Here is a 26,136-nt window from a genome sequence, read left to right on the forward strand (position 1 = left end):
CTCCCGTGCCTGGTAATCATCAAAGAATGTTTCTGATTGTATACCTCTGCTTGAATTTATGAGAGTGGTCACAGACAATATTGATTCTTTTTTGACTCAATCACTCAGTATACTATCCTTCAGGTTAATCTTTGTCCTGAGGTGTTTCTCAGATTCTTCATTATTCTTTAATATTGCGTATTCAATTGGGGGATTGACCATATGTATAGTCATATACACACAAATATAAATGTTTGTGTTGTGGCTCTTATTTTTCTAGGAAACATAACAGGTAGTAGGACTGCGGGATCATACAGTATTTTTATTCCAATTTTTTAAGGACACGTCATAATATTTATTACAGTGGCTGTACCATTTTGTAGTCCTACTAGCTGTCTGAGAGTGTTCCAATTCTCTTACATTCTCGTGTGCATTGTTGCTAAGATAAGGTGATAATCATTGTGTTTTCATTTGCATCTCTCTGATGGTTGAAAGGAGGCCTGGTGGTTCTGTGGATTTGGTAATGGGTTGGTACTGCAAGGTCAGAGGTTCAAACCCATCAGCCACTCCACGGAATAAAGATGAGGCTGTCATCTCCCATAGAGATCTACAGTTTCAGATACCTTATAGTGGGTCGCTATGAGTTAGCATCAACTTGATGGAAATGGGTTGGGAAAAGCTGGTACGGAGGCCTGGTGGGATAGTGGGTTCAACATGGGCTGCGACCCACAAAGTCAGTGGTTCAAAGCCACAAAGCTCCTAGGAAGAAAGGTGAAGTTTTCTGCTCTCAAGGATTTATAACCTTGGAAATCCTGGGGAGTCTGACAGGGTTGCTCTAAGTCAGAATCCACTCAATTGCAATGGGTTAATGATCGATGATTGTAAACATTTTTTTTTTTAATGTTTGTTGGCTGCCTGGATGGCTTCTTTGGTGAAGTATCTCATCATGGACTCTACCCATTTTTTAATTGGATTGTCTTTTTGATGTGGAAGTACTGCAGCTTCCTAGAAATGTTAGAGGTCAGCTCTTTGTCAGATATGCTGTAGCTAAACTTCATGTCCCATGTGGAGGTTTTATTTTGGCGAAGTCTTTTGAGAAATACATGTGCTTAATATTTAGGATATCTCCATCGCCTAGTTTATCTTGTTTTGTGTATTTTTATTATGTTGGATAGAATATTTATGCCATACGTTAAGGCTCTTACATTTGCCTCTAGTGGTTTGTATAGTCTCAAAGTTTTACATGTAGATCTTCAATCCATCTTCAGTTAGTTCTTGTGAATGAATGTGAAGTCCGGATTGTGCTTCATTATTCTGCAGGTGAAACTTTCTCTGAAAGTTTCCAGATTAGGTGTGTGGGCCAGGACTTTTAGACTGTTGTTGGGATTTTCCAAATGATCTGTTCAATTTCTGCTTCCTTTCGGGTCTGTTCAAGTCGTCTACTTTAGTCTGTGCTGGGTGATGCTGGGAATGTGTTGCTATAGAAACGGATCCATTCTCAGAGGTTTTCAGAGGTGTTGGAGGAACGCTCTTCACAGTATCCGAATTTCTGCTATTGGCATCTCCTCCTTTTTCCTTTACTAGATTTGCTGTTTGATGAATCCTCTCACTAAAGAACAACTTCTTGTCCTGATGACTTCATATTGATCTGGTTTAATTTATTCTTGCTCTAATCGATTGCTTCCTTTCTTCCAACAACCTTTCCTTCTAATTGCTAGTGTTAAGATATTGCTTTTAGTAATTTCTTTTTTTTTTTGAGGTGTGTTGCTTCGTATAAATTGACCTCTGATCATTGCTATTGCTGTGTCCCCAAGATTTTGGTATTTGGATTTGCATTCTTGTTTGATTCCAGAAATTTATTTATGTATTTCACTCTTTATTACTCAGTAGCTTTTGAACAAGGCATCACCCAGTTTCCATGTTTGAGCTTTCGTTTACCTTGCTCTTTCCTATTACTGATTTCTAATTTTAAGTCTTCTGGACTGAGAAGATGCTTCGCACTATTGCAAGGCTTTGCACTTCCTACAGTGACTGAGTGTTGCTTTGTGGCCAAACATATGACCGCTTTCAGAGAATGTTCCATGTGCAATGTAAAAAAATAAATGCTGTGGTGTTGCTAAATGGAAATGTTCCACATGTCGATGAAGTCCAGTTAATTGATTCTACATGACCCAAGTACCAGAGAATACTGGTAGACATCAGAGAAAACTTTCTTACACACAATATCAAAATGTGAAGCCATTGTTTCCTAATATAGCTTCGATTGTCTGAAGGTGATGTTTTCGCCTTTCTAAAATCTTCCTCAAATAATTCTGCACTCTGATACGGACCGCATTAAAATTGCACGTTTGGCATCCTTGAGGGAGTAAATTTGTGTTCCTTTCTAATTTTCTTGAGCTTGGGGAATGAACCGAAGCACCAAGGGGCAAGATCAGGGCTGTGGGTTGGATGGGGGAAGGTTTCCCACATGCCTTGGAGGACAGTCCTTGCTACCTGTGAGGAATGAGCAGGTGCATGGTCCTGAGGGGAAAAATTCCTCGGTGCACCTTTTCCAATCTTTCTCACTCATGTAGTTTTCCGCTTCTTTGAAATTCTTCATACTATGCGACCATGATTGTTGTGTCTGTCAAGGAAACCTATTGAGATGATCCCTTTAGAATTTCCCCCAAAGAGGTGCCATGACCTTCTGAGATGGCTTCTCTGTCTTGAAAAGTCTGACCCAGCAGACCCTCTCAGAAGCGGCGATGTTAGTGGGACCGTGTTTTTGGAAGGCAATCTAATGAGACTGAGACAGGTGTATTGCTGAGAGAACTTGTCTGCAGCCGTCTACTGATCAATAAAATACGTTTCACCATGTTTTGCTTGATATAAACCGTGCATGTGTGAACTGAAATGTATGTATGAAAAATGAAGTATGTTTTCGTTTACTTACTCAGGTATAAAATTCAATGATAATGGATGATGGTTATAGATCAACATGCCCATCACTATGCATATATGTGGCATCCCTTGTAATCCTGACAAGAGTCTGACCATGACAGAGAAGAGCAAATGGAATTCAAGAGGGGTTCAGTAATGTGCTGAGTCTCAAAGCTTACAAGTACACCTGTGGTTTTCAGCCAAGCCATTTAACTCGTATTTCTAAACTCTTACCCCTTTCGGCCTCTCCCAACAAATAGGAAATTGTGCTGAAAGATTTTCTTTTGTCTCCACATGGCTAAAGCCTACACTCTGTTCCAAGGTGAGCTCATGCCCAATTCTCTCACCCTCACCTGAATTACCAGAAGACTGAAGCAAGCCCTCTTCTGGCTTCCAACATGCTCTAGATCAGGGGTCCTCAAACTTTTTAAACAGGGGGCCAGTTCACTGTCCCTCAGACCCGTTGGAGGGCTGGATTATAGTTTAAAAAAAAACTACGAACAAATTCCTATGCACACTGCACATAGCTTATTTTGAAGTAAATAAACAAAAGGGGGAAAACACCCAGCAGGCTGGATCAATGTCCTTCGCGGGCCACATGTGGCCGTGGGCCGTAGTTTGAGGACCCCTGCTCTAGATCTACAGGAAGATTTCCCCATGGGGAATCCTTATGTGGGACTGACAGGTAAGTGCTTGGCTGATCACTGAAAGACTGGCGCTTCAAGTCTATCCAGAGGTGCCTTCGAGAAAGACCTGCTAATTTAATTCTGAAAAATCTCAGCCGTCGAAACCTCCGTTTCACCATTCTAGTGACACACATGGGGTCATCATGACTTTGGGTGCCCTTAATGGTCACCTGCTTAGACTGACTCTCCCATGGACAGGGTTTGCCTTCCCTGCAGAAGACATGAGGACTTTGGGGCAGGGATGGCGTTTCTGCCATCTTCACCCTTTCCACAGTCTCTCCAATGTGTCCCTGGGCAGAGTGAGTGGTACTGGGTCTGCTGAGTGACTAACTGATGAAGCAACACCTGACTTCACAGGTTGTGAATGCTATCTTCCATAGAATCCGCATCTTTGCGGGGCGATCCCTAGTCCCCGAATGATGAGTCTAGGAAAGAGAGGCCAGTGATCAACCAGAAAGCCCTTACTGAAGAGACAGTTTCTCACTGTTTGTGGACTCACTGTGAGGAAGTGAGTCATGATGTAGTCTGAAAGGTACACAGTTCAAAGCCACCAGTTGCTCCTCTCCTCTTATAAAGGGTTACAGGCTTGGAAGCTCGCAGGGGTCTTCTACCCTGTCCTATAGGGTGGCTATGAGTCAGCATCGACTTGATGGCAGAGAGAGAGAGAGATACATAGAGAAATAGATGATTGATGATAGATAGATAGATAAATAGATAGATAGATAGATAGATAGATAGACAGACTCTTCAAGTTAGCCCTAAAACCAGTCGTTCTTGGAAGGGAATTACTTTGTACTCAAAGGAAGGGACTTTGCTCTGTCCTTTACAGATGTATTGGCACGGACTCCCCTTTCCCACAGTGAAAAGCTATTTAGTGGTCTCCCTCCCTTCATCCCCGCTTTTGCTGTAGTAGTCACTGTCTGGAGCCCAGGACAGAGGAGTTGAGCAGGGTCTTGGTGATACCAGCGGCCTCCTTAACCAGAGTCTGCGCTGTAGAGAGTTGCCCTTTACGTTGTGTTACTTACAACTGCTGGGGAGGGCACGTGGATGCTTGCCACGGACCGTGGGCGCAGGTGGTTTGCCAGATGGCAGAGGACAACCCCGTCCATGAGTGCTGCCCCCAGGTCTTCGTGCAGGCTGACCTTGAGTCTCATCTCGATGCTCTGGTGGGAAGAATCAAAATGAAGTCTTTTGTGAGCAGCTACGATCGTAAAATGCTGTCCCAGTGATCTCTGAGTTCAGAGATAGGTTTTATTAGGAGGCAAAAGGCATTCAAACGCTTGGAAAACACTGAACATGATATATTTTCTAGAATTTCTACACAAAACTCCCTCTGTAGCTAAAGAAAAAATACACCAGTTGGGTCTACAACATTTAATTAGTAGAATGAAATCGATACTAGAATAATTGCCTGGGTTCCAGTTTTTTCTCAACCTTGGCTACGAACTGCAAACTGAGAATGAGGTGGCAAACAAAAACTACATCCAACTGGTTTGGGCAGGCTGCAGGGAGCAAACGGGGGTTTTAAAAATGCTTTTATGGTAAACTGTGTTTAGGTTCAGCAGCTCACACGTCTCCCCTTCATTTCTGAAACTTTTTAGTTTGCAGCATGCTAGATCCACGTCCCAAGATGCCAGCTGCTCAGTGCATTCCAGCCGATGCGACCCCGGGGTATGGCAAAAGAAATGATTTCCCTTTCTCCATGGAGCTTTTAATGGATACGGCTTCTTGTCTGTTTTCAAGTAAAACCACCAGGTCAACCTTCTGAGGGGTCTCTGGGAAAACGCCAACTTTGAACATTTGGGGTTAACGGTTAGGCACTTTGACTGCTGGCGCCACAGTGTAACGTCACACACAGGATTCTCCACACTCAAGATACTGCCATTTCCAAGACCACAAGGGTCTCCATGCTGTCCTTCGATAGCCAGCCACACGCTCTCGCTTGCCATCACTCCCTGGCTTTTCTACTTCTGCCATGTTGTCATTTCAAGGATGTCACATGAGTTAGTTAATTGTGCCAGCCTGGCCGATAATCACATGTGGGTCTGGTTGAAAGGCGGAGGGATAAATGGGTGGTGAAGCCTCGGCTTTCTAGTTCTCGGGTCTCTTGTTTTGTGATGGTTGCATCGGGTGCAGCTGCCTTAGCAGTTCCCTGCTTCAGCTTGCAAGATGGATTTCCTACAAGACATCCCCAAGGAGAAGCCGCATGGATCTATCCTGATGCAGCCCTGGGTGCTGGAGCAGCCATGTGGAGACCCCTGCTAGTGCCGAGATGCTTATTCATTCACTGACTGAGCTTTCCTCCTGCAGTCGGCATCATTGCCTCTGTTTTGTGAGGTGGAGGACTTTGTGGACTGGTGTTGGGTATGGGTTAATGTTGAACTTGTGGGCTTGGGCAGCATTGGGTTGGGATGTTTTCGTGATGCACATTTTCTTTGCATAAAACTCTCTCTTATACGTGAGTTGCTGTGGATTTGTTTCTCCAAAGTACCTAGACTAATACATCACATAAGCGCTTAAGTCTCTGCAGATTTACTCAGCTGATCTACAACCCACAGTTAAAGGGGAATATTTCCAGGTTGGGGATATTCAAATAAAGCTGGCGCGAACATTTCTGTTCAACTTCATTTTATGTGTGTGGACACCAGTTCTCACTTTCTTACCTTCACCAGCAGTATCTGAGTGTTCAATTCCTCATTCTTACCATGTTTTTTTTTAATCCTCATCATTCTGATAGTTGTGCACCAGCCGTTTGGCATTAACTAGCGTGTCCCTCACGACACCTGTAGTGAACGCCTTGCCACGCACTTATTTTCCGTCTACAGACAGCTGATGCGGAGCCTCTGGGCACAATGGTTAAGCATCTGGCTGCTAAGTGAAAGGCTGCTGTTTGAACCTGCCTCGTGATTCCATGGGAGAAAGACTGGAGATATGCCTCCATCAGATGACAGCCAAGAAAACTCTTGCCACGTGGGATCACGCTGGAATCTACGAAGAAGACTTCCGGGGCGCCGGGGGTGCAGTAGTTACACAATGGGCTGCGAGCTGCATGTTTCTCAGATGGAAACCACCAGAAGCTCTGGGGGAGGAAGCCTGGGCTTTTACTCTTGCAAACAGCTACAGTCTTGGAGACCCACAGGGGGGTTGTTTTGAGTCAGCATTGCCTTGATGGCAGTACGAGAGAAGATGACTTCCAGAGATGTTCGGGGTTTAAGATGTAAAAATAATCTCAGAGTGAGTTTCAGGGCTTCCCCAGCCTCGATCGCTCCAGAAGGCTGGATTCCAGGAGAATTTTAAATTCTTACTTTTGGATAGAATTTTCCTATAGAAACTTCGATAAAAACATGAAGGAATGGGAGCCAGATGCCATGCAGATCTTCCGGTCTCAAGGCAAAGGAGAGACAGTTGTTCATAAAGGCTAAACTTAGCCGCGTGGCCTCATTCTCTGGCTGACTTGCTTCCTCCCTCTATTATGTCAGGTGCATCGAGCACAGCCATTGCACCTTGGACAGCTGCTTGCAAGCTCTTCCGACGTCAGGCGCTGCAGAACAAAAGGAGGCGGCGAAGCAGACGCACTCGCGCAAAGGAGGCCTCTGACCAAAGGGAGTGTTTCATGAAACCAAGATGCTGAACCCCCAATCCTAGAAACGGTTCTACATCAGCAACCTCGGCAGCTGCATTTTTTGTTGTTTCCTTCCTTTTAAAGTTTTAAATGTTTATGAACTCTAATCACTATTTCCTTTTTGGATCATGGTTTTGGCCTCCAGTCTCAGGGCTCTTTGACTACAGCAGTGGTTCTCAACCTACCTCATGCTGCAAACCCTTTAATTCAGTTCCTCGAGTTGTGGTGAACCCGCCCAACCATAAAATTATTTCCGTTGCTACTTCATAGCTGTCATTTTGCTACTGCTATGAATTGGGCGACCCCTGTGAAAGGGTTGTTCGACCCCCAAAGGGGTCATGACCCACAGGTTGAGAACCACTGGTCTAGAACTTAGATGCTGAAAATATTTTTTTATTATTTTCTAGTTTTAGCAATTGCATTTAGGTGGGCGATCCACTTTGAGTTAACTTTTGTATATGAGACTCATGTCTCTGGACGTCCCGTTGCTGCGGGACCTTACTGAGGGGCCATCACTGCGCCACGGAGTCTGGGGAACTTCTCTCGCATCCAGCTGAGTGTATTCGGGTCCATCTGTCTCTGGGTTCCTGGCATTATTCCACTGATCTAGGCATTGATCCCTGACAGAACCCGATGACTCTCCACAATGAATTTGACAATCAGACTGATTGCCGTGTCATCACGCCTTTCGGGAATGTTTGAGCAATTCTAGTCCATTTGTCTCATCAGGGAAATGTTAGAAGACTCTTGTCTATAGCTGCAGAATCTTGACAGGAATTGCTTTAACCCCGTTCATTCAATTAGAATTGTCTTTTCTACTCTGTTCCGCAGTTCAATCCATGGACACAGTATTTCACTTACTTAGGTCTTTGATTTCTTTTATTAGGACTGGGTGGCTTCTGGAAGTGATAAGTCTTGTACATCTTTTACTAGATTTATACCTAAGCACTCTTTATTGTCCTTCTCAGCAATCATAATTGGCAGGGTGTTTTTAACTTTGATATCCGTATGTTCATTGCTAATGTAATAAAATGGATTTTTGCATGTTTATTTTTTATCTCGTGATCTCAGTTAACTCACTGACTGATTCTGGAGGGTTTGCAGGGACAGGCGGGCTCTCTGGGAGTTTCCACATACACTATCGTGTCTTCTGCAAAGACAATGCGCTTTATTTCTTCCTTTCTGATTTGTCTGCCCTTTTATTTTACCTTTCTTCCTGCCCACTGGAGCTGACGATTTTCTTTTGTCTTAACTTTAAAAATTATGCTTGCGCACTTCCTTACATGCATTGTTGTTGTTAGCAACGGCAAGGTTATAGAGCTGTTCAACTTCTCTTTCGTATTGAGTTGGGGTACCTTGAGTTTTCTGAAGGAGGGGGGCCATTTCATCTAGGTTGCTGGTAACATGTCCTTATTACTTTCTCTTACCGAGTTCTGTAGTGCTATGCGGTTTCCGGCCCCATCTCGACAGTTTGTATCTTCCCTTTTTCTCTTGTTACTATTTGTAACATTGGTCTTAACAAGGCAGAGCCCAAGGACCAGAGAGACGTGCCTACCTGCCTGCCTGAGAAGAGTCATTGTTGCGGACTTAAGTACTGTATCCTTAGAGTTTTTCTGATCTTCATTTGTAATCTGCTAACTGTTCTAATCATCCCCATAACCTTGAGCATTATCCTTGAGTTCTGTGTGGCCACAGCAGTGGGCTGTGGACCCCAACGTTGAAGTGGAGCGTTGTGGAACGGATGGCTGCTCACAGATTGGGCCAAAGGAAGCAGGAGGGTGGGGGCGTGTCTGACCTCGGCTGCAGAGGAATCACCTTTGGGCAGACGTAGAGCTGGCTTCTCCTTTCCCTGGTGTAGTCAAAGGAGGTGAGACACGGCGCCCACACCATGTCCTCAAAATCCTATCCTTTGGTTAAGGTGTCAGGTCGGCAGTTCAAACACACCCAACACTTTGTAGGAGAAAGATGAGGCTGTTTATTTCTGTAAAGATTTCCTTTATGTTTGTTTTCCAGAAGTATGATTTTCTATATGCTGTTGAGTTAGTTTATTGTGCCAATCTGGCCGATAAAACACATGTGGGGTTAAATGAAGGGCAGTGGGATAAATGGCTCGGTGAGCCTCGCCTTTCTAGTTCTAGGGTCTCTTGCTTTCTGATGGCCGGACCAGGGTGCAGCTGCCTTAGCCAGTTCCCTGCTTCAGCTGGCAAGGCTCACTTCCTGCAAGACGCCCCTGAGGAGAAGCTGCATTGACCTCCCCCGATGCAGCCCTGGGTGCTGGAGCAGCCCTGTGGAGACCCCTGCCAGTGCTGAGATGCTTACATGTTCACTGACTCGGCTTTCCTCCTGCAGTCGGCATCATTGCGTCTGTTTTGTGAGATGCAGGAAGACTCTGTGGATTGGTGTTGGACATATGGGTTAACGTTGGACTTGTGGGCTTGGGCAGCACTGGGTTGGGATGTTTTCTTCATGCACACTTAACCTTTATATAAAACTCTCATCCATGAGTTGCTGTGGGTTTGTTTCTCTGAAGTCCCCAGGCTCACACAGCTGGTGTGGATTTTTTAAGATCATTCTGTTTGAAGTTCACGCACATCCTTGACTTTAGAGGTGTGTACGGTCTCTTGCTTAATCTGCGAAGTTTCAGCCATTATGTCTCTAATTACTTTTTCAGGTCCATTTCTCCGCCTTCTGTAACTCTGGTGGCATGAACGACAGACAGACCGCTCTCATTCCACTGGTCCCCGGCACACTGTTGGTCTGACTGGGTAACATGGGTGTGTTCCACTTAAGTGCACGTTCGCTCCCTCTATTCCATTGAGGCGACCCCCCTGGTTTTCAGTTCCCATTGTTGTGAGTTCTACCATCCATTCCGGCGTCATTATATTTTCCATTCCTTTGCGAAGCGTTTCTCATTTTCCTTTCGGTCCATGTTCAAAATCCCTCTCTGAGGCAATTTGAATCATCGTTGCTTTGAAATCCTTGTCAGCTACTTCTAACATCTCTATGTTGGGACTGTAATTTATCAATTTTTCTCACTGACGTCATCTTCCTAATTCTTGGTGTGAAAAGTGACAATGAACTGAAACGTAAGCACGCCCGTATCATGAGAATCTGGGTTTTATTTAGGGGTCCTGGTGGTGGCAGGTGGGCGGTCACCGCCGCGAGGCTAGCAGTTCGAAATTACCAGCAGCATCTCAGGAGAAAGACGGGGATTTCGACTCTCCTAAAGAATATAGTCTCAGAAACTCACAGACGGTAGTTCTCCCATCCTGTACAGTTGCTATGGGTCAGCATCAACCCAACGGCAGTGAGAGGGAGGATTCTCTTATCTAAACCTTCTAGTTCAGCTTTTCAGCCCGTGCTCCGGCGGGGGAATACAGACACCACCCAGGCAGAGGTACAGTTCAAGTTTCCCACTCAACTTCCCCCGCCCCCTGAGGGAGAGTTTCCTTCTTGTGGCTGAGTGCAGGCAGGAGTTCATGGTCTCCGTGGGCACCGTGGGGTGCTACACTCACTACTGCTGGGTGATGATCAAAGTCCTGACTCCACTAGCTCTCCTCTCACACCACTCCACGGTGGGTGGGGGTGGGGGTGGGGACAGTAGCTTCTCACTGCTCAGTCTCTGCAGAGTCTCCACCGACTTTGTGGGAAGGGGTGGGGAGCAGCCTGCTACTGGCCAGTGTGGGTAACATTTCTGGCTCCTTACTTGGTCATCTTGACCCCAGCCCAGAAGGGGTCTTGGGTAAGGTGACCAGATTTAAAGGGGGATACCATTGACCAGGGGTGGGGGGAGGTTCTTGATTAAAAAGTTGGTCTATATGGACCAAAGAGACCGTTCCTTAGCTTGTTGTGCATTCTTTCAAAAAATCGGGACTTTTAAAAAATGCCAACAATCGGGACTGTCCCGCCCAAAGCGGGACGTCTGGTCACCTTAGTTTTGGGACCTGGTCATAGCACAAGGGAGAAGTCCAAGTTTGGCAGTCAGTCTCTGCTGGCCTGGCTAGGGTGGGGTCACAGGTTTGTTTTTTCCCCCAGAGTACAGCGGTTACAGATGAATAAGTTGACTGATTTGCTGCCCAGATGCTTTCCTGGTCTCTGACTGTAGAGAGAAGCCTTTTGTTGGGGGGCTTTCCCCCACCCCCGACCCCCTAACCTCCCTGACACCCCCCCCCCCTTGTGTTTATTGGTGCTTCTGAGCTTCAGCCTCTTTTAGCACCATGTCTGGAGTATATGCGGCTGAAATAAAACCCAAAGAACTTCCTTGGGTCCAGTTCCTAGGCAGCCCGCCTTCATTTTCCGCCTTCCATAGTTTGCTTATGTTTGTTTCACACAGATCACGAGGACTCTGTTTGCACTTTCTGACTATGGCATTCAGCAGGAAGAATAGGAAATGGTATGTCTACTTCATCTGCCTGGAAGTGGCGGTAGAGAAACCAGTTTTTCAAGAAAGACACACACACACACAACACACACACACTCACACACACACACACACACACACACACACACGGAAGTTTTTTATATTTTCTGCTAAATAGAGTTACCAAAAAATGGTGCCAAAGTTTTTTCTATTTTCTGCTAAATAGAGTTACCAAAAAATGGTGCCAAAGTGGTGCCCTGTCAGAGGTTGAAAACTAATGAGACCCGGAAAAACAAGGCAGCCAAATCGAGCCCCAGGTCCCACACATTTCCGTCCCCTCACTAGTTAGGGAGGGAGAGGGGAGACTTCTTTCTCTGACAGCTTCCGGCCCATGCAGCTTCTTTCACAGCTGTTAGCGGATAATGGATCGAGTGCAAGACAACGGATGTGGGCGCAACCTATTTTCTTGTGAATCTTATTTAGTTTTATAGGATGTTATGAGATTGATTGCTCATTCCTATCTCTGAACTAAGGATTTATGTTTCCTTGTTGTTTACGGTCTCTGCTATATGTCTAAATCTCTTCTGTAAGCAGAGTTCTTGGTCTTGCCTATAAACCATCACCTAGAATCCTAGCCAGCCCAGCGCAGCCATGGATACTGTTTGCTTGTGAAACAGGATGAAGTAGCATAAGCTGGATCTCTTCCAGGAAGGATTTTCGTTTTGTTTTCTAAGATTCTTCTAGTTCACAGCTGTCACCCCTTTCTTTAAGCCTAAGAACACAGGAGTCTCTAATGAGCCGCCGCAAATAATCAACACCCGTGTGTTGGCCCTGGGACTGTTGTCTGACCTTTCAGCTACGCAAAGGTCGCAAGGGAGGCAAATACTACCCACGATTTTATCAGGGGCTGTGCTGCGATAGAAATCTAAGAGGAACATGACAGTCATTGTCCCTGTTGTCACCAAACCTAAAATCTAGGGCACTCATCCCAAGGCACCCCACCCTGCTCAGAGCGCCTCTAACCCATGTGGAGGACAGAGTGAGACGGAATCAAACCATTCATAATGAACAAAATATCATGACGAGGCAAATTAGTAAGAGGCTGGTAACCAAAGGTTGGTGCTATGACCGCCCCCACCCCATTCTGCTCCGTGCGTAGGAGCCATGGCCATCTGCGCCTGCTGAGGACACCCCCTGGGTGTTCTGTGGACTGTGTGCACTTCTATTGTGTCATACAGGGTCACTGAGAGTCAAAATCTGATGCAATGGCCCCAAGAATCACCACAAACATGCGATGCTGCATTATTTTAAAATATAAATAAATTACAATAATGTTGGAGTATTTTAAAATATAAATGAATGACAATAATGCTAACATTTATACATAATGTATCAGGTATTTACTAATATGATTCCTTACAAAGCCCCTTTAGGTAGACTGGAACTAATTTTTTAATAGATAAAAAATGGAAGTTGAGGGGTGAGAAGTGAATTGCCCAATATCAAAAATCAGTAAGTAACCTATAGATTTGAAACGATATTTGTGTGCAATGCTTCTAAAGCACACCTGTATATATGTACGTGTATATATGCGATGCTGCTTGAATTCTGCAAACTGCTACTCCATTATGTAATAATTGGGGTACCTCGCGGAGTTGGTCCACCAGTTCTTTTTCTTCTCTCATCTGTTCCATTTTCCTCCGAATTGTAAACTGTGGGTCTACAGATTCCAAATTTCTCTGAGGTCTTCCAAATACTGTAAAATAGAAAGAGGCTGTATGTAGCACCTTCTACTGGCTGCAAGGCATGTCTACTCAGATTAAAACGAGTGGTTTTCTTTGTTCAGCCCAAATAATCATGTAATTCTACAGAACCAAAAGAACTCTACTCAACATGGAAAGCTATGCTAAGAGCACGCCTAAGCAGCTGGCTAACTCGCTCGGCTGCTAACAAAAAGGTCGCAGGGTTGAGTCCGCCCAGAGGAACTTTGGAAATAAGGCCTGGTGATCTATTTCTGAAAAACTGACCATGCAAACCTCGTGGCATCCAGTCCTGTAGATAGGGCGCTGACTGTCTTTGAAGCATTCTCTATTTAGGCTCTATGAAAGTTACGGCATCTGACAGGGAATCCAGGGCGGATGATCCCTTCAGGACCAGTGGTGAGAGTGGCGATACTGGGAGGATGGAGGGAGGGTGGGGTGGAAAGGGGGAACCGATTACAAGGATCTACATGTGACCTCCTCCCTGGGGGGCGGACAACAGAAAAGTGGGTGAAGGGAGACCGGGCAGTGCAAGATATGACAAAACAATGATTTACAAATGATCTAGGGTTCATGAGGGAGGGGGGAGCGGGGAGGGAGGGAAACAATGAGCTGATGCTGGGGGCTTAAGTGGAGAGCCGATGTTTTGAGAATGATGAGGGCAATGAATGTACAAATGTGCCTGACACATTGGATGGATGGATGGATTGTGACAAGAGTTGTAGGAGCCCCTAATAAAATGATTTAAAAATAAATAAATTAAGTAAAGGGAAAAAAATTGGAGGGAAAAAGTTGCGGCGTTTGGGGGCAGACTGTTATACACTGAGCTACGAACAGCGAAGTCAGAAGTTTGAACCCACCAGCCATCTGTAAGGGAAAGATGAGGCTGGCTGCTCCTGCCAAGATTTACAGCCTTAGAAGCCCGGGGAGCGGTTCTCCTCTGCCCTAAAGGGTTGTTATGAGTTGGTGTAGACTATCAACTGTAATTTTTAGGGACAGTCCATCAAATACAAGAAGGGGGTTAGGGCATCATTAGAATTTTTCCAGGCTCTTCGCCACTGCTTCTAGTTCAGTTTTCGTTTCCATCACATTTTCCACAGGCCTTCCATTCCATTCAAATAATTTGTCTTAAATAAAAAGAAATAAGAATGGGTTTACTCATTAAAAATATGCACACTGCTTCCCACCTGGCTGGGTTCAATGCTGAGGGATGCCATTTCATTTTCAGGTGCGGATGGAAAAGCATCCCCGAGCCACCGGAGGAGCCCCGCTGCGGCAGTGGCTGTGAGCTGGGCTGCAATCGGCACCATGCACAGTGTGGAACTGGCAGCCGCTCCAGACTCAGGCGAAAGATGGGGCTTTCAAGTCCCCTGCAGAGTCCCAGTCTCGGCAGCTCACTGAGGCAGTTCGACCCTGTCCTATAGGGTCGCTATGAGTCGGCAGTGCGCTTGGTTTTGGTCTGAATCACGTTTCAGACAGCGGATCCCGAGAGTGAAGTCGTTCTCAGGGATGAGAATGGCCTTATCGTGCAGAGGACGTGGGGACCTGGTCACTGCACACGCGGTTCGGTTAAACTTTAACACCGCTTCATCTTGCTCTCCCTTTTGACCCATTTTAAATGGGTTCTAGGTTTTAATATTTTCTGCTTTCTTTTTGATTCAAGTGGTTTTGGGGGTTATGTTTCACTTTGTTATTGCTGCTGGCTTTCCTTAGGTTTTGCATGTTTTCCTGTCTATGAAATCCAGGATAGGTACCTCCATAGAGAAAGTACCTTGATTAATGGTTTTGGGAGGGTATGGCTGGTGGGGGGGGGGGGGAGGAGAAATGAGGAGTGCGCTAATAACAGTGAGTGAAAGAAAGAAGAAACTGTCCTAAAGTGGATGGTGGTGATGATGATACAATTCTTTTTAACACGATAGAACTATTCAAGGGTCTGACATGTTCATTATTTGCCCCCCAGTTGTGAACAACACCCCCCAAACAAAAGGCAAGGTCTTTTAGAAATGAGCAAAGACTCGTTTCAGAAGGCTGGCGGATGAAAGGCAATTCATGAGCTCTTCATGGGCTCCAGGTGCTTAGGGCTACAGGCACTGTCATTAATAGCATTTCTCCCGCGGAAAGAATCAGTCGCCTGCCCCAGAGAACACGGAAGACGCTACATCTGTGACGGATGACTGAGGGGCAGCCGAAAGGTGTGCAAGGCCTTCCCTACAGCACAGTGCTAAAAACAAGGGCTACGTATTTTAGGGTGATAAAACGGATTTGCATTTGATTTCTCCGTTTTCCTTTTCTTCTATTACGGCTGCTGATTTTTCACACGTCCAAGGGTGGGCCAGGGAGCTATTTTATGTCATCTTGGGTTGGGGGCTCACCTGTCCTATGGCCCTTAAGACTGGGTGTAGACAGGGACAGGCAGGGAGCGGGTGGATCCTATAAGAACTTTGGAGCCCAAAACTCCCTTTAGAATTCAAAACCACGTAGAGGTGTCTTGGCATACTGCAATTCTCATCGTTTCACTACCCCAGATTTTAAATGTTAGAATAAGAAGACGGGGGAAAGGTAAGCGATTAGAGAGCTTGATTAGTAGTTTCATTAGTTGAGAACAAGTTGATGATCTGAAATGTAAGCCCCGATCCAATTTACAAAAAAAAAAAAGTCAGATGATGAGGGTGTGATGGTCATCCTCTTCTGAAGAACACTTCTTTCATTAGTTACTTTTCAGTCCTTTCCAACTGGGGTTGAAAATTGGGGTTTGGGGTTTATATTGGGGTTTATAAAATAGAATCTGGTTTATATATATGTTTAACAAAAAGATCTGGGTCTACACCATATAATTAATTATCCTCATGCAAATAAGGTATTTTCATTTGAATTTGCACCTTTGAGCAAAACCACCTGAACAAATGGCTTGTCTAACACCTCCTGCATCTCGGTAGCATATCCGGATCAGCCTTCTGGCTCTCTAAGGAAGACTACACAGCTGAGCCATCCAAGCAACCCTCAGGCGCCGTGCAGAGCAAGCGCACGGAGACTGAGAATGAGCGAATGCACATTCACCCTCACTGGGGCTGCAAATGGGGTGCGTGACCCCCAGTGTGACACAGGCTGAACCAGTCTAGGGCGTGTCTCAGAGGGGGTGCCAGCAAGCCGCCGAGAGCTGGGCTCCACCAGAGGTGAGCCGCCGGATCGCAGCAAGACCAGCAAGGGAAGACAAGGAATTCACAGCAGGGAGAAATACGTGGAAAACCTGACAAGTTAGGACATACAGAAGGAAGTGGAAACTGCATGCAGCTTGCTTTTGCATCACAGGAGTCCCTGGGTGAAAGGCTGGAGGTCTGAGTCTCACAGAGATGGCCTGAGTCTCCACCCGAGAGAACCAGCCACTGCAGCCCCTAACCAAGCGCAGCTCTGCTCTGCCCCACGCGGGGGCACCACGCGTGGACCAGCTTGACAGCGGTTGGAACCCACCAACTACTAAACCGGAGAGGATGAGGCTGTCTGCTGTAAAGATGTAAAGTCCCAGAGACCCAAAGGGGTGGTTCTACTCTGGCATAGGGAGGCTCCGAGTCGGATTCGACTCAGTTCAATAGCCTACGGGTTTTTGTTGTTCATAATCCACACGATATAAGCCACACAATAAGCATTCATTTAGGAGTAGCAACCAGAATATATCAAAGTGGGTATTCTACAATGAATCCATTCCACCAAAGAAACGTCAACTTGCCCCAAACAGTCAAGCAACGTGGACAGAAGCGGGCAGCACATATAAGCCAGCAGGGGGCGGCCAACACCGTAGACACAAATGCAATGTTTTCTTTGGAGGGTTCAGTTTTCTTTGCCCCTGCCTGCCCAGAGGCAATATTAGCGAATGCCGTATGTTTCATATTTTCAATGATGTATTTACTGGCAGATTTCATTCTGATTATGAAACTATGCGGAAGTTAAATGAACCACGGGCTTTTGTTAGACAGCACACGGTTCACATGCCTCGCCTTGTTGGAGCCCTGTGTGCGAGAAAGGGATTGTGCATGAGGGCTCTCTGTTCATCACGCGTCCTTTTATAGTTCCAAAATCCAGAATGCCTGCTTGGGCATTGGCTGCATGAATGTTAAGCAATCCCAACAGTATTGGACTGTGGCGTTCCATGGGAACACTTGGTGCACAAATTAAGCCCAGGTGGCATAGGGTGGTGTTGGGCCGCCAACCGCAGAGCCAGCAGTTGGAAACCACCCGCCTTCTCGAGAGAGAAAGGTGAGGCTTTTTACTCGCTTAAACAAGTACAGTCTCGGAGGCGCAGTTCTAGCCTCTCCGGTTGGGTCACTGAATCGGCATCGAATGGATGGAAGAGAGAGCAAGGCGGTAAGATGAAGCGATTTCTACTACATTTGAGAATCTAAGCCAAACTCATTCATTCCCACAGGGTCACCCATGACGGACAGGCTTCCGGAGAGCTTACAGACTGAGAGAAACTTGGAAGCAAGGCCTGGAGATGCCCTTCGGATAAACCTCTAAGGATCACATGGGAGCACCGGCAGGCATGGTGCTGGGCGTCATTAGGAAAGACCAATCACTAAAGAAAGGCAGCCAGGTTCCCTCCAAAATGCAAACACTCACAGAGAAGGACCGGCACAATGATGGCTATGATGGCTCAGGAAGGCGCTGGCACCCGGCGGGCCACGGGACGCTTTGTCATGCTGAACATGGAGGCACCGTGAGTGGGCGCCAGCTGGATGGAAACTAACAGCTGTCATTTTTCAAACTGTATTGGGAAATGTAACCAATTCCCCAGGTCAGTTTGAGACCACAGAGAATGAAGATCAGACCCTACAATATTGCAAAGAATATTTTGGAACCAAAAATTATATCTGTTCAAAATATTAAAGATTCTTTTGGAACCAAAAATTATATCTGTTCAAAATATTAAAGATTCTTTTGGAACCAAAAATTATCTGTGTAAAGATACTATAAAAAGTATCTTACAAAGCCCACATGGAAGCAGCACACCAACATGTGTGATCATGAAGGGCCAAAGGGACCAGGCTTTAAACACCAAAGGCGGGGAGAAAAGTCATATCTTTGTCAATGAGGGTGGCGCATGATGGACACCCAATGCCCATCTCTAGACAACTGGACATACCTTGCAGAGGGGTAGTGGGGAGATGAGTCACTTAGGGTACAGTATAGCAATAATGAAACCCACAACCTTCCTCTAGTTCTTAAACGCTTCCTCCCCCCAACTACCAGGACCCCAATTCTGCCTTGCAGACCTGGTTGGACCAGATGATGCACAGCGGTACAGATGGGAATTGGAAACGCAGGGAATCTAGGACAGAAGAACCTCTCAGGATCAGGGGTGACAGAGGCGATACCAGGAGGGAAAGGGGAGGTAATAAGGGGGAATGGATCACAGGGAGCCACATATAACCTCCTCTCTGGGGGATGGGCAGCAGCGGGGTGGGTGAAGGGAGACGCCGGACAGTGTAATATAAGATACAATAATAATTTATAAATTATTAAGGGTACACGGGGGAAAGGGGAGGAGGAAGGGGGGGGGAAGGAAAATGAGCGGATTCCTGGAACCCAAGAGGCAAGCGAATTTCGGGAATAATGAGGGCAACAAATGTATAGATGTGCTCTACACAATTGATCTATGTATTGTGATGAATTGTATGAGCCCCAATAAATTGATTTTTTAAAAAAAGTATCTTATACACAAATTGTCACTTGGGAACAATGATGATCACCCAACAGCGAACATGACTGATCAGGTGCAGAATATGGAAAATGATCTGGTGGTCATTATTGAGGTACAACATAAAAGCTGTGCTCGAGTCTAGGGGATTTTCACTCGTGGAAAAAACAAGTACCTAGGGCAACGTCATTTCATTTTTAGAAAGCTGTTCCCCAGGGTTACGTTGTAGGGATATCTTGGCGTGTGAAACCAAAAGCCGGCTGGATTCGTTCTTTGTCTATAATGCCTTCAGTACACACCTGGGCACACACATAGGCGAGGTAGAGAAGGGATTGCCTGAGGTGGCCCTACCTACACCTCTAAACTAGCAGCGTCACCCAGTCAGGTCACCTCATCTTTGAGTTGGTTCATCTATAAAGATGATAATAGTTGCTACAGAAGACGCTCAGTTTCCCCCAGTTTAAAAGAAAGCCTTTGAAGTTTCCGAGCTCCTTCTGAAGGAAATGGCATGCCGTGCACAAATCACCCATTTCTAGGTTTCATTTCCTTCCATAACATCAGACCAGAACTAGCTACCCTTTCCAAAACCCCCTAATGCCCCCACCATTCTATTGATTTTTAAGGGAACACTTCATCAAAAAACATCTAGTTCTTTCATTTTCAGCTTTTAAAATAAGAACTAGGAAGAAGTAACTTTTGCTTCATTGCCGTTACACGGGTGTTTTTAATCCTATCGACGTTTTAGTGAAAACATTTATTAGTATATAGTCATTAAATTTCCATTAATAATTGATCTTCCAAAGCATATTATCCTTGTGCATAGGAAATCGGGTGGGCGTTTCTGGTTGTATTTTGAAAAGAATTATAGCCACTTTTAAAAAGGTGCATTCCCCCTGTGTTAAATATGACAAGACTTCAATAAATGCCTATTATCAGAGAATGCATCTTTCAATTATATCTGCATCGTGGTTAGACCTCACCCTCACTCCTTGTCCCAGCAAAGCCTACACTCGGTACCATTTAACACTCCTTTGACCTCTACCAACTTGGTATTTTGAAGCAAAGTGTTTAAAATTTGAAGTAGTCTTAGACGACAACAGAAATTCAGGTACACGTGGTATTAGATCCGAAGCATTACACTTGTTTTATTTTAATCTCTTAGGCGATTTAAAGTATTTTTAGCAAAAACTAAGCTAGATCCTATCATTCTGTGGGGGGTTGTCCATTGTTTTATCTGCACTTTGATTCTCAAGGCAGCATCTTTACCATGATGTAGATGAACGTAGATTCAAAAAAAGTATCAAAAGGCAAAATGCGCACATAATTCGGAGGAGAGGACCTCAGGGAGGAGAGAGGGCAAGTGATCTCCCTTTTCTGACATGTGCCCGAAAGGCTCACATGAGAACGCTCTAAGATCCGTGAGACAGGGTACTTTTCAATGACCGGCAAAGTCTCACGGGGTACAGCGTAGACAATAAAAGATCACTCTCTAAAGACATTGGTTCAGCAGCAGAGATCACCCGAAGACAGAAATCCCCACACAAAACCCAACAGAAACACGAGCAGACGAGAGCAGAACTCACGTTCCATTCCTCTCCAAAGTTCAGAAGATGCGCGGTAAGCCAACCTCGTTTGAAACCTGCTACAGAATAGCCCACATGCATTCCCCCCACCCCACCCCCAGACGTGAACCGTGATCTTCTGTCTCAAGCATGCGGTGGAACCTACTTTGTCTTCCGCTGCACAGAGAGGAAGACTCCTTCTTCCCCCAGCTGATGAAAGAGCAAAGTGAAAGATTGGCACAAAGCCACCTACCATTGTCACTGTGTCCTTCCGACGGAAGGCTGTAGCTACGGCTGTCCCAGGTCTGTGCCTGTGTACGTTTGTTGGACGAGATAGGGGGAAGAGGGAGGGCTGGGTCAGCGGGGAAGCCAGAGAGCCGGTCCACACAGAGGTGCACAAGGACCAGGACAAACCACAGGGGCGGCAGCATTGCACACAGCACATGGGGGTGGTATGGAAATGGCGTGGATTTCGTTTACATGGGATTCATTTCAAATGTACAATATAGGGGAGAAAATGGGAGATGGTGCACGGAATAAAAAGAATGATAAAATTGAGTATTAGTACTTATCAATCATAGACTCTGCATGCAGTTAATATTGTTAATCATAACAATCGCGCCTATCCACTGATTTAGAGTATTGATGAAAGGCGTCAGTTAGCAGAAAGAAATAGCACCCAGAGACTACGTAGGTAACAAGTAAAAGAGCTACGAGATTCCCTTTTTAAAGCCTTTCCAAATAACTAACATTCTTGGCAATTAGTTTCACACAAGTTTGGTTACAATAGATAATGCTTAATATAGGTATAAATATTTCTATTATTAAAAAACAAAACTAGTACAGATTCTGTATTTATCACTCGTGATTTCTTTTTGCCCTAATGTAAATGCCTTTTTAAAGACACCTGTAAGTCTACTGGCATGTTTTATTGGTAACTGAATCTAGACAGCTCTTTCCTTAAGCCTCTGACACAGAATTCTCAATACTGTCACTGATATTAGTCAATATAAAAACAACTTTGACACGGTAGCGTATTTTTAACAACATATCCAGTTGGCCAATAGATGTCCATCAATTTCAATTTTTTTTGAGCTGGTCATTTATAAAAGGTCACATCTCTTTAATGGATTAGATATACATTTTATGTGCTTAGGAGATACCTAGTATAATTTTTGATTCAATCAAAAAGCAGGGCTAGTCAAGTAAATACATGTACTTTTAAGGATAATACTTGAACATGTACAATTTTCTTTCTTTGGGGGGAAATAAAAGAACACCCAAAAAGTTTCTTTAAAGAAAATTATCAATTAACTTTAAGAATCTAAGATCTTCTAGTTTCCTGTCTTTATTTATAACACAGAAATTGCATAAATTCACACTCACATGTTGCATATCAAGATAAAAATTGACCTTCAAAAGTTTCAGAGTTACTTGATCAAAAGTTATGATCCCCACTTAAGATTACTGTACATATATTATTTCCTAGAAAATGTAAAAAATACTGTAAAGTTTAAAATAACTAGATAAAACAATGCCTAGTAGATCATTCTAGTTTTATAAAAATTCCAATGTTTTACCGGATGGCCCTTCAGACACATTAGTCTTATTTAGAGCCACAAAGGAGAACGAGCTTTCAAAATCCAGTAACAATTTCCACCTCAACCAGCATTCTATAAAGGTGGGAAGCTTGGAGAGGAAAGGATCTTTGTTTTCTTCTGTGTAAGAGACAGACTCCCTTTATTTTCACCACTATAAAGAATTCGAAATGGTTTGACAGCAAGTTCCCTGTAAGCCCTAACTTCGATGAGCAAATAAATTTGGACACTATAAAAGGAATGGAAATGCGATCATTTTATAAGTGAATTGCACAAAATACACCATCAAAAAGAATGCTGTGCTTTGGTGATTCATTCAACTTTTGGCCAACAGGAACCCATTCCTAAAGGGTGTGCCATGAACCGAGAGGTCAAGAGGACAGCGGCAGCACGGTGGGAGGCCCTCCCCGATGGAGACCACTCTGCAGCGCCCGACCGTTGATGGCCCAGCTGAGACATGCTCTGACGACGGGCTTCTGTCTGTCCCTCCAGCACAGGCTGCAGACGGCCAGTGCTCTAGCACATCTGCGCTTCAAGCATCACGGGCCCCTCCATGAAACACCTACTAGCCCGTGGAACACCCACACCTTTTCTCCAACGGCTTTACCTTCGAGGCCCCCTCAAAATCCTGGAAAACCAATCCACCTGGCCAGAATCAGTCCACTGGCTCCGGGGAAAAGTAAAAAAACAAAAAAATCTCTTCAAAAAGTCATTTTTGGCTACATGTTCTGTTATGTTTAGTTTCACGACAACCAACATAAATGAAAGAGCAAAACGATGAAAAAGAAAATAGTTTTTGTTCTCTTTCTCTGGGCATCTTTCTTCAAGATAGACATATGCATGGCTTCTGCCTTCTGCTGCTGTGCAAATGCTTGACTAGAAACCAAGACCACGTGCCATCTGTTCGCTCTGGCTTTCCAGTACCTGAGGCTTGTGGATAGAAGTCTCTTAAAAGCATCTGTACTGAATACAGGCTAACGAACTACAAAGCAAAACTATGAAAATAAAAAAAGAGCTAAAAAGAAGGCAAAGAGTACCAGAATTTGAAATAAATTTTTAAAATTATAAAACCAAACCAAACCACATTGCTATATACAGTCCTTCTCAAAATCAGTTCGTATTTTGCACACTGCTTTAATTTGCTTTTTGGCTATCCTAATATCAAAGTAAAAGAATATCGGTAGCATAAACAGTGTTTCCACAGAGCCCTCCTGACCCCTGACCACTCGACAGCCCTGTCGCCACCCCCCTGGTGTGCAGGCAGGAACATGGAACCCACACAGCTCGGAAAGCCCGCCCTCTCCCTGCACTATGCAGAGCCCCGGCATCAGGGGGCAAAGGGATGGCTGGGTGATCTTCTCTGGCCACAAGAGAGCGGTAAAATATTTCCTCTCCACTAAACGCAGGGACAAAGTTTAATCCTCCCAGAATCCAGGTGTCTGGGTTCCCCAGAGGTCAGCGCTGAATTCTTCTGAGCCAAGAGCCCCCGAGGGAACCCCCTTCCTAAAGTCACCTCGGAGACAAACGGTTGAGTAAAGATTTTTGCCTCGGGTCGGGATCTCGTGAGGAAGTTATCTATCTCTGTGCAGTCAGTTCTGAGAAAAGCCAAGGTCAGGTTGGAAGCTGTATTTAAGATGACCTGCTGGGATGTAAGCACCTTCTGGCTCTGTTTCCACGGCAACGTTGACACACTGGTCTATAAGAATGTGTGGCAGTTTTTCCTTCTCTGGAACATTTTTGAGCCCTAGTGAAAATGTTACCCTCACTAGCAAATAATATATTGAATAAACGCCCATGAATTGTTATAAGTGACTCAATGTGGCTCTTTTTGTTTTAACACATGCCCTACCGCTTTTCTTTTCTCGACTCGGATTCCAGAAGAGGTCGCCCAATTCTGATCATAGGAACTAAAGAGTTGAGTTGCCAAGAGCAAAGCTTCTAAATTTGGACACATCTCGAACTGTAGCACAGTTCTGATGCCAGGATTCGAACTTGACGCCACCCGAGTGGGGACTAAACGGATGCAGCTGAGGGGAGACCACACAGCTCTGGGATTTAAGTCGGAAGAACAGGTGCCCGTTGTGATTTACCTGATCGGGGCTTCAGGCCGAACGGAGCTGCGCTATTTGTGGTAGGAGAGACGGCAGGGGGATTCTCCCTCATCTAGAGTTGGAAGGAAAAGAGGTCAAAATCATTGGGGCCGACCACCCGGACACACTTGTCTATGTTCAAGGTCACCATGAAACCACGACCTTTTGGGATTAACGGCTGTGTGATGACGTCTGGCTAAAAGCTGTGACAGCAGATACGTCTTCACACTGCAGATGTCTCCAGTGGCAGACGATGTCTCGGGGAGGAGACGAGCCAGTCAGGGTGCGATGTAACAACGACGAGAAATACAACTTTCCTCTAATTCCTAAATGCTTCCTCCCCGCCCCCACTATCATGATACGAATTCGACCTTGCAAGTCTGGCTAGACCAGAGGATGTACACTGGTACAGATAGGAACTGGAAACACAGGGAATCCAGGGCGGATGAGCCCTACAGGACCAGTGGTGTGAGTGGCGAAACAGGAAGGGTAAAGGGAGAATGGGTAGGAAGGAGGGAACCGATTACAAGGAACTGTGTGTGACCTCCTCCCTGGGGGACAGACAACCGAAAAGTGGGTGAAGGGAGACGTCAGACAGGGCAAGATATGACAAAATACCCATTCATAAACTATCAAGGGCTCATGAGGGAGCGGGGAGCAGGGAGAGAGGGGAAAATGAGGACCTAATGTCGGGGGTTTAAGTGGAGAGAAAATGTTTTGAGAATGATGTACAAATGCGCTTTACACAATTGATGTGTGTATGGATTGCGATAACAGTTGTATGAGCCCCTAATAAAATGTTTTTTAAAAAATTTTAAAAAGTAATAAAACAAATCCACAATGTGGGGTTTTAGGAACACGTTACAAAAATGTTCTTTTAATTATTCAAAACTGGCCACCCTTCTTTGCCCCTCATACAGGCATACAGGTTTAAGTGTAGGTGTGAGCGTGTTTGAGCAGGTACAAGTCTGTCCCACCACGCACACCCATCAGGCACAAATGGAGAAGCCTCTTGTCACACTGGAGCCAAAGAAAATGCTAACCGTGAGCAGATGCCCCCTCCACAGGGACCACACAAAGGAGGGTCGTGGGTGACAAGGCATTCTACACTCAACGGTATCGGCACTGCTAGTTTCACCCCGTGGGTTTGTGGGACAAAGCCATGCTCCAATGGGGTCTCATGTTTGTTTTTTAAATCTAAATGTTTTATTTAAAAAGTAATCTTTCATTTTGGAAAGGGCTATAGAAGGCTTGGGAGAGGCAATGAGCATGAGGCGGATTCTGAGGGAATCGTTGATTCTGAACTCTTTCATCACAACAGTCTGAGAGTCAGTCTTTTTTGTAAAAGACATTGTAATTCAGCCACCATGAAACACCGCTGCCTCCTTTCACCTTCGGGAACTTACCTCATTCAGAGAACACTGGCTTCCATTACTCTGCGATGTTAAATCATTCTGTCCCTGAAAGGAAGAAAACCGTGCAAGGTATGAGCCACTGGGCGGTTATACTGCTATCACCCTGAGTCCCAACACTGAGCTGTTACACAGCTGGGCTGTCACCCTGAGTCCCAACACTGAGCTGTTACACTGCTGGTCTGTCACCCCGAGTCCCACCACTGAGCTGTTAACACTGCTGGTCTGTCACCCCAAGTCCCACCACTGAGCTGTTACACTGCTTGGCTGTCACCCTGAGTCCCACCATTGAGCTGTTACACTGCAGGTCTGTCACCCCGAGTCCCACTACTGAGCTGTTAACACTGCTGGGCTGTCACCCCGAGTCTCACCACTGAGCTGTTACACTGCTGGGCTGTCACCCCGAGTCCCACCGCTGAGCTGTTACACTGCTGGGCTGTCACCCCGAGTCCCACC

The 26,136-nt window shown here is 45.4% G+C and overlaps 1 protein-coding gene across 1 annotated transcript in view; it reads right to left on the minus strand.

The window, feature by feature from the left end:
* The window catches only part of LRCH1 (leucine rich repeats and calponin homology domain containing 1), a 157,589-nt gene that overhangs the window by 19,767 nt on the left and 111,686 nt on the right, over window positions 1–26,136 (minus strand). The window contains exons 14-17 of the mRNA XM_045289058.1: window positions 25,675–25,728; window positions 24,269–24,341; window positions 13,213–13,322; window positions 4,610–4,747 (exon numbers count right to left, since the gene is read on the minus strand). Coding sequence (XP_045144993.1) covers window positions 4,610–4,747; window positions 13,213–13,322; window positions 24,269–24,341; window positions 25,675–25,728 — 375 coding nt within the window. The remainder of the gene's footprint in view (window positions 1–4,609; window positions 4,748–13,212; window positions 13,323–24,268; window positions 24,342–25,674; window positions 25,729–26,136) is intronic.

Source organism: Echinops telfairi, unplaced genomic scaffold (assembly GCF_000313985.2).
Source record: "Echinops telfairi isolate 266 unplaced genomic scaffold, ASM31398v2 ScPeMD7_24;HRSCAF=84, whole genome shotgun sequence".
NCBI classification, from domain to species: domain Eukaryota; kingdom Metazoa; phylum Chordata; class Mammalia; order Afrosoricida; family Tenrecidae; genus Echinops; species Echinops telfairi.